The following is an 8177-nucleotide window of genomic DNA, read 5'->3' as shown; positions in this document are numbered from 1 at the left end:
GGATTGAGGGGCGCCAGCAGGGAGTAGGGGACGTTGGTTGGATTTATGAGGTGCCCCTTTCCTTTTTCTCCCCAGAACAAGACCCTGGTGAGCTGCACCAAGGAAGAGTCTCAGGGCCGCTGCCTCCTGCAGCCCAACAGCGACTCCTGCACCCTAATGACCTTCCAGGAGTTCAATGAGGGAGCTGTCAAGAACAAGGTGAGACTGGGCAGAGAGGCCATGACCCTATTTCCAGCCCCGGGACAGGGAATGGGACACTGGCTGTGATCCAGGGCAGGGGACTGTCTGGCTCCAGGAGCTGGGATGGCTCTGTCCCTTCCCAGGATCCTACTCTAGGGCTGGATTACTGGAGTACACCTTGGCAGCTCCCCCGGCTCTGACCCCATCCCCCATTTCTCTCTGCCTCCCTAGGCCCAGACTGTGCGCGAGGTGTTCGCTCGGCAGCTCATGCAGATCAGTGGAGTGAGTGGGGAGAAAGCAGCCGCCATTTTGGAGAGATACAGTACACCGGCCAGGTACAGGCCCCACCTGCCTGGGTTCTGGCCCCAGCTCTGGGTGGGGAGTGGGGTTTGGTAGGAGAGCAGTGGAAGGGCTGGGAGCCAGGACTCCTGGGTTCCTTTCCTATTGAATGAATGCCTGTCTTGTTCCATGCCTCACTTTCCCCTACTCTACAAAGCTTGGGAGCCCCTGAGTCCCTGCCCCCACTCACTGTCTGTCTCCACCCCATCAGCCTGCTGGCCGCCTACTCCGCCTGCCCAGACCCTGAGAGCAGGGACAAGCTGCTGAGCACCGTCAAGTGTGGCAAACTGCAGAGGTGAGAGTGAGCATCGTGCGGCCCCTCAGGCCTGAGCCACGCCCCCCTGCTAGCCTGGTACTGGGCTCCCCCTTACCACAGCTCTGCCGGTGCCCCTCAGGCCAGCTGATTCATTCACTCCAGGGATCCATAAAACCTCCCTCGGGCTTCAAAAGCTTCTTCAGGATTTTTGAATTATCTCCAGGCTTTGGGGCTATTTTAGTCCCTGGGGTCTAGAGGTGGGCAGGGAGCCAGGACTCCTGGGGTCTCTGTGCCTCAGTTTGTGGCTGATGGTCAGAAGCTGGGGCCTCCTGCTGTGCCCCTCCCCTGGTCCTAACACTCCCTTCCCCATTGTGCTTCCTCCCCCAGGAACCTGGGCCCTGCCCTGAGCAGGACGCTCTCCCAGCTGTACTGCAGCCCTGGCCCCCTCTCCTGAGCAGGGGGATCTCATCTGTCCTGCTGCCAGAGACCCCAGACTTCACACTGGGCCTAGTGCCCCAGCTGGGCACTGCAGGGGTGCCGTAGCCCTTCGACAGGGGGAGCCAGCGCCCATCTCCAGGGGCAGAGCGGTCAGGTGGGGACCCTGCCTCTGTGGGGTGTACGCCCAGGGGGCGTGGTGGCCCTGTGGGGAGGGAGGCTTCTGGGTGTGTGTGGAAGGACTGTCGGGGGCTTTCGGCCCCAGGGTTTATTTTAACGAATCTTTGTATTTTCCTTGTTCCAATAAATTTGATGGCTCCTTTGTTCCTACTGGGATTTTCCTTCCCTCTGGGGGTGGGGGGGAAGTCAGGGCCATGTGGGGGGATCCCACTGCGAGGGGCCTCAGATGCCAGGATTCACCCCCCATCGCATAGGGAGGGGAGCTAATGGGCAGGAATGGACACCCAGCTCAGTTTTATCTTGTCCCAGAACTGAGCTTCTGGTCCTGGCTGCGGAGGGAGAGCACCTCCTACTAAGCATCTGCCCCCCTCCCTCGCTCCACCCTGGGAGGGGATAGTGCCCCCTACTGAAGGGCTTCTGGCCAATGTTCAAGCACATCTGCCTGTTCTTCACATGGCCAATTATTTCTTCACACTCACACAATTGTGCCTAGTGCTGCCCGGGCCCAGACCCGCCCCCACCTTCCACAATCGGCTCTGGTGCTGGTGGCAGAACCAGAACCCCCAACTAAACCTGCTTTGCCTTATTCTGGGTTTGGGCTTGGTGCTTTTACTGAAATTTTCCTTTTTTCAAACCAAAAAGTGGAACAGTCGGCCAAAATCCCACCTCCGGTCTGAGCAGGAGCCCAGCTCGGGGGCCTCCAGCCAGAGAGGGGCAGAGCCCAGGGGCAGGCTCGAGGGATGGGAGATTTGGGCCCAGCTGCATGTCAGTTTCCAGTGTGGCAGCTGGGGTCCCGTACCCCACTGATGTCTCTCCAGAGCCGGCGAGCCGAAGCTGGGTCCAGCTGCACTGTCCCCTTGGGACCGGTGCCAACCTGCAGGGGCAGAAAACAGCAACAGTGGGGCTGGGATCCTGCTTTTTGCTGCTTCAGCCCCTAGGGAAAGGAGGAGGCAGGGGTGTTACAATCCACACACACACAGCTGTTCCATGGTCTGCCCAGGATGGCTCCACCTGCTCTGGGATTCCTTGCTTTTACAGCCAGAAAGGACATTCTGATCTCACCCCACAACACAGCTGGGTGAGACAATCTGCCCCCCTGCACAGTTGTACACTTCCCAGAGCAGCTGGTACAGGCCAGGACCCTGGGGCAAATGGCCTTCAGCTCAGCTCCTTTCCCATGTGCTGGAGCATGTCCCCACAGCAAACCCAGCACGCAGCCCGTGTCTGGTGGTCAAGCTAGAGGGATACAGCCCGGCTGCATTGGAAGCCCCTGAGCAGTAGAGGTTCTCCCCCCGCCCAGGTAAGTTGTTCCCACAGCAAATCCCCTCTCCCTGATAAACACCCACCCCTCAGTTCCAGGCTGTGTCTGGCATTGGCTTTGATTGGCCTTTGTCTGCGGGACAGAGAGACCAGGATCTAGCCCCCTCAGGACTCTCTCTGGGAGAAATTTGCCCGACGGGGCTCCTTGACTCTTAGGGTTTCCAGCTGGGGATTGTTCTCCTGGCTTCTCAGAGCGGACATGCCCCAGAGCTGGGTGAAATCTTTCTTGGTCTGGGAGGGTCTGAAGAGATAATGGGGCTCTCCCATTTAGGGAGCCCCCCCATCGCTAATCAGGGACCCCCCATTCATCCCCACCCCCACAAACTAGCCCTGTCTTACCCAGGCTGGGGCACTAGAAAGAATAGGCTCCCACGAAGATGGTGAGGCGCAGCACCGAGCTGGAGCGGTAGCTCATGAGTGAGTTCATAGTCACCATCTCCAGGTCCAGCACGTATTCCCGGGGCCCGGTGACAGGCCGGGCCAGAACCAGCATCGCGCTGATGTTATTGATTTGCTGCCAAGAGAGCAGATGAGTTAGTGCAAACCTCTAGGGGGCACTGGCTCCCATCTGGACCCAGTTGGGGGTGGTGGGGAAGGGGACATGGGGCCTTTCCCCTCCAGGGGGCGCTGACCCAACCAAATCATGTTTCAGTGCAACATGAAAGCGGTGCCCACTTTGTTGCTGACCCAAGTCAAGGTGTGGCCCCAGTGAGAGAGCAGCAGAGGAAGCTGTTGCCAGCTGTAGGGGGCACCAGTGACATCCCAAAGAGGCCTGGTTTTCTGCTGATCTTATTTCCTGATCCGACCCACCCCCCAAGCACAGGGGTTCAGCCCCGGGGTGCCTAGCCCTTCCCCTGACATTGTGGAGCTGATCAGCCACAGCTCCTGCTTTCCTGTCACAGCAGAACAAGGCCAGATTTTTTAAAAGGTGTTTAGGCCCCTTGAAATCAAGAGCATTAGGCATCTAAATACTGTTTAAAACCTGCCCCGGCTCTAGCCCTGCCCCTCACTAGCGCCATCCAGTGGAGTGGCTCCAGTGCATGCGGGCTGGAGGGAATCCCCTCTGGCCCAAGGAAGCAAAGGAAAAGAGGGCTCAGGGCAGTCACTTCCTGCTGTTTTGATTCACCCTATGTCTCTGCCCTCCCCACTTCACCCCCTCTGCCTCCAGCTCAGACTTCTCCCCTGCAAGTTCCTACTCACCTTCTGCCTGTCTCCTCCAGCCCCCTATTACGCCCAGTAATAACTAGGGGGGCATCCATAGCTTCTGTTGCCCAAGCACATCACCTCCACCGGCATGCCTGGCATCCCTCCACCCCCTCTAGTTCAGGGATTCCCTGTAACCCCCCCACCCCTCATTCCAGGGGCTCTGTCTGATCCCCCTTACTCCCCTCCCCCCCATGAAACAGCTGCTTCTTCTTTGGTTGGCTGGGTTAGACTAATGCAGGAAGTCCTGCCTTCAGGGAAGCACCACTGGCTGGTGCTATGAGCAATTCAGAATGTCCTGCCCTCAAGGAGGAGATCAGGCCTACTGTCTGGGTTTCTGGATAAGCGGGACATGTCCATTGCCTGGCACTATGAGCAACCCAGAAAGTCCTGGTAGCAGTCCCGTCCCCCCCCCCCCCACACACACACTATTGGTAATTTGGTTAAAAGAGAAAGTCCCGCCTTCTGCGGTGGTCTGTCCTGTCAAGAGCCCCCCCTCTTGCTCTCCTCCCCCCACTCACCCGGATGTAGAACTCCCCCTGCTCGTTGCCAGAGCGGATCTGGAAGGCATTGTAGGCTCCGGGGTAGACGCTGGTGGCCTGGATCTGGAAGACATCGGAAGGGACGGTCCGGTCAGCTGTGATGCTCATGTAACGGTGCACGATGGACGAGGGCTGCTCCCGGCACAGAGGGTTTGTGGTAGGGCACAGACAGCGGCTACGAGGGAGGGACAAAGTTACTGTGGGGCAGGACATCTGGGGTCCATCCCTGGGTCTCGCACTGACTTTCCGACTGCTTAGAATGGGGTATTTCGGTAGGGTTGCCAACTTTCTAATCGCACAAAACCGAACACCCTAGCCCCACCCCTTCCAAGGCCCCGCCCCTACTCACTACATTCCCCCCTCCCTCAGTGGCTCGCTCTCACTCACTTTTGCTGGGGCAGAGACTTGGGGTGCAGGAGGGGGTGAGGGCTCTGGCTGGGGGTGGGGCTGGGGAATGAGGGGTTTGGGGTGCAGGAGGAGGCTCCAGGCTGGGTGGTGGGGCCGAGGGATTCAGAGTGTGGGAGGGGGCTGCGGGCCCTGGGGTGGGGCCAGGGATGAGGGCTTTGGGTGCAGGGGGTGGCTCTGGGTTTCTGGGGGGCTCAGGACTGGGGCAGGAGGTTGGGGCACGGGCTTACCTTGGGCAGCTCCCAGTCAGCGGTGCAGCGGGGCTAAGGCAGGCTGCCTGCCTGTCCTGACACCACGTTGTGTGCACCCCAGAAGCAGCCAGCAGGTCTGGCGCTAGTAGGCAGGAGGCACTGCCCAGCCAATGGGAGTGCAGAGTCGGGGCGGGGGCAGCGCACGGAGCCCCGTGGCCCCCCTGCCTAGGAGCCGGACCTGCTGGCTGCTTCCGGGGCGCAGCGTGGTGCCCGGACAGGTAGGGAGTAGCCTGCATTAGATCTGCAGCACCCCCGACTGGACCTTTAATGGCCTGGCGCCGCCAGGGTCCCTTTTTGACCAGGTGTTGCAGTCGAAAACCCGACACTTGGTTGCCCTATATTTCGGCAGAACACTCATCCCTCAGCTACTGGAAAATGTGGCATTACTAAGCACAGCACTGGGGCCAGTACTGAGTGCAAGGGGAGAGCGCCCCCTACTGCGCCTCCTGACCCTGCAGCACAGCACCTCCTAGTGCCACATTGGGGTCAGCATTGACTACAATGCAAGCCTGGTGGTTCCTTATGAGTCTCCATCCAGGGACAACCCTGCTTAGCTAAGGGAAACTGCCCAGTCCCCAGCCAGCACACCACACAGACTCACTTGTCAGACACCTGCACGTAGGGCTCCAGGCAGCGGTTCTTCTCCATGCAGCGATAGCCCCCATGGAAATTGATGCAGCTCTGGGCCTCGGTGCATTGGTGGGCACCCGTCTCACACTCGTTAATGTCTGCGGTGGGGAGAGACTGGGGTAACTGGAGTCAGACCCCAATCGAGATCGGGACTCCCATTGTGCCAGGTGCTGCACAGACCCCAACACAATCAGGGGCCCCCACTGAGCCGGCCACCACACAGGACAACCTCCAGGTCAAGATCAAGGCTCCCGCTGTGCCAGGCACTGCACAATCAGAGACACACTGACAATCTCTGCCCCAAAGAGCCCTCAGTCTGAATAGACATGGGGCAAGAGGGGAAACTGAGGCACCAGGCGAGGAAGGAACTTTTCCAAGGTGAGTAGCAGAGCCTGGAATAGAACCCAGGAATCCTGAGTACCTGCCCGTTCCTAGTCAGTAGACCCCCTACCACTGGAGGCAGGATGCTCTGGGGTGCCAACAGGGATCTGTTCAGATCTTGGCCTCTCTCCTGGGATGACTGGCTCAGAGAAGGGGGAAACCCCAGAATGCATTTCACACAGCTCTGCTATGACCCTCAATCCCAACCTACAGCCCCCTGCTATGCCAAGCCACCCCCTTTCAATGGCTCTTGCAGGGGTTCTGGGATTTCTTTAGGGCAGCAGGGGGCTGCTCAGGGCTGGGGCCAGCTGGGGTGGGTGGAGTGTTCTGGGGAGAAAGTAGCTCTGTGGTGGAAGCCCCTCCCAGCACTGGGAAGCATTGGTACCTTGGCAGAGGCGGGTGCCCAGGAGCTGGTAGCCCTGGGGGCAGTCGCAGGAGAATCTCCCTGGCTCATTGATGCACTGGAACTGGCACAGGTAGCTGGAGTAGCTGCACTCATCAATATCTGGTGGGGGGAAGCAAGGTGTGAGAGGCCCGGGCTCCCTTCACCTCCTAGTCCATCCCTGACCCCGCTCCAGGAACCACAGGATCTGTCTGTGCCCATCAGCCTCACTAGAGATTCCCCCTTACCACCCCTTGTAGCCAATCGGTGGGAAAAGAGCAGGGGGAGGACCTAAGAAGGTCCCCAAGGCAAGGGAATGGCCAAGTGGGCGGAGCAAAGCGGAGGGGTGGGGCTAAAAGGAATATGGGGAGGGGGAAAGGGAGGAGCAGAACAGAGTAGGAGGAGCTAGAACTGGAGACAAGAAGGGAGGAATTGCCAGCAGGGAAGGGATAAGGGAAATGGGAAGGGTTAAAATTTTGGAGGAACTAAAACAGGAGTGAGATAAAAGGATGGTAGCTGATATACAACAACATGGGGCTAGAAAGGGGAGGAGCTAAAGGCATGGGAGGGGCTACAGCTATGGGAGGAGCTAGGCCTGAGGCATGCTAAAAGCAGGGGAAGGCTAGGACTGGGGGCTGGGCTAGGAGCAGGGGCCAGGCTCACCTACCATTGCAGGTGAAGCCGTCGCGGTCGAGCTCATAGCCCTGATTGCAGCGGCAGATGAAGGTGCCGTAGGTGTTGAAACAGCGCTGCCCACACGGCGCCCCCATCTCACACTCATTCACATCTGCAAGGAAAGCGCAGTGTGAGATCCCAACATGCCCAGCACCAGGAGGCAACTGCTTCTGGGGTGGGGCATGGTGGTGTATAACAGCGTTCAAATGTCCACCAGGTGATGCAAAGGGGAACAGGAATAGAACCCAGGAGTCCTAGCTCCCAGGCCCCATTGTCCCTCTGGCAGGGCGGGTCCCTTACCCACGCAGGAGCGGTTGTTGCTGGCCAGCTGGAAACCTGGCTCACACTGGCAGGAGAAGGAGCCTGGGGAGTTGACGCAGCGATGCTGGCAGTACCGGTACCGGCACTCGTCGATGTCTGCCACACAGGAGAGAAGGGGTTAAACTCACATCCTCTGCCCCAGCCCTGCTGAACCCCTGCCCTGCTCCCTGCAGCACGGCGCCCCCGGTGGCCGGTGCTGACTCACCCACGCACTCGGAGCCAATCTTGCGGTAGCCATCAGGGCACTTGCAGTGGAAGGCGCCGGCCGTGTTGATGCACTCCTGGCTGGGCTGGCAGTCATGCAGCTCGTACTCACACTCGTCCACGTCTGCAGGGGGCAGCACCGGGACATGCAGGGTTAGCTGGGGCAGACACCCCCCCAAGCCGGGGGTGCCAGGGATCAGGCCCCAGGGGTGTCCTGGACAGGAGTTATCTGCCCCATAGAATCATCATCCTCTGCCTGCGGGGGAAGCAGCTCCCTAACCCCCAGTGATACCAAATCACCTCCTTCCCAGTGTGCCTTGTGCCCCCCACGCACCCGAGGCTGTTCCCCCTACCTGTCCTCCCCAGCCATTTCCCCCACCCCTGCCCCAGCCATGCCCCCGCCTGTCCTCCCCACCGTACTCCCTCCCCCAGCCATGCCCCCTGCCCGTCCTCCCCACCGTGCCCCCTCCCCC

At 59.7% G+C, this 8177-nt stretch overlaps 2 protein-coding genes across 2 annotated transcripts in view; one reads left to right on the top strand and one right to left on the bottom strand.

The window, feature by feature from the left end:
* Window positions 1-1537, top strand: part of MUS81 (MUS81 structure-specific endonuclease subunit) — an 8913-nt gene extending 7376 nt beyond the window's left edge. The window contains exons 13-16 of the mRNA XM_026650310.2: window positions 76-198; window positions 412-515; window positions 731-814; window positions 1163-1537. Coding sequence (XP_026506095.1) covers window positions 76-198; window positions 412-515; window positions 731-814; window positions 1163-1229 — 378 coding nt within the window. The 3' untranslated portion in view covers window positions 1230-1537. The remainder of the gene's footprint in view (window positions 1-75; window positions 199-411; window positions 516-730; window positions 815-1162) is intronic.
* A 439-nt stretch (window positions 1538-1976) lies between these two features.
* EFEMP2 (EGF containing fibulin extracellular matrix protein 2) overlaps window positions 1977-8177 on the bottom strand; it is an 11040-nt gene continuing 4839 nt past the window's right edge. Inside the window, exons 5-12 of the mRNA XM_026650314.2 lie at window positions 7706-7828; window positions 7480-7596; window positions 7172-7291; window positions 6508-6627; window positions 5713-5839; window positions 4435-4630; window positions 3050-3224; window positions 1977-2264 (exon numbers count right to left, since the gene is read on the bottom strand). Of these exons, the coding sequence (XP_026506099.1) occupies window positions 3063-3224; window positions 4435-4630; window positions 5713-5839; window positions 6508-6627; window positions 7172-7291; window positions 7480-7596; window positions 7706-7828 (965 nt within the window). The 3' untranslated portion in view covers window positions 1977-2264; window positions 3050-3062. The remainder of the gene's footprint in view (window positions 2265-3049; window positions 3225-4434; window positions 4631-5712; window positions 5840-6507; window positions 6628-7171; window positions 7292-7479; window positions 7597-7705; window positions 7829-8177) is intronic.

This window comes from Terrapene carolina, unplaced genomic scaffold, assembly GCF_002925995.2.
Source record: "Terrapene carolina triunguis isolate 2854851 unplaced genomic scaffold, T_m_triunguis-2.0 Scaffold89, whole genome shotgun sequence".
NCBI classification, from domain to species: domain Eukaryota; kingdom Metazoa; phylum Chordata; order Testudines; family Emydidae; genus Terrapene; species Terrapene triunguis.
This window is presented reverse-complemented; position numbering and strand designations above follow the sequence as displayed.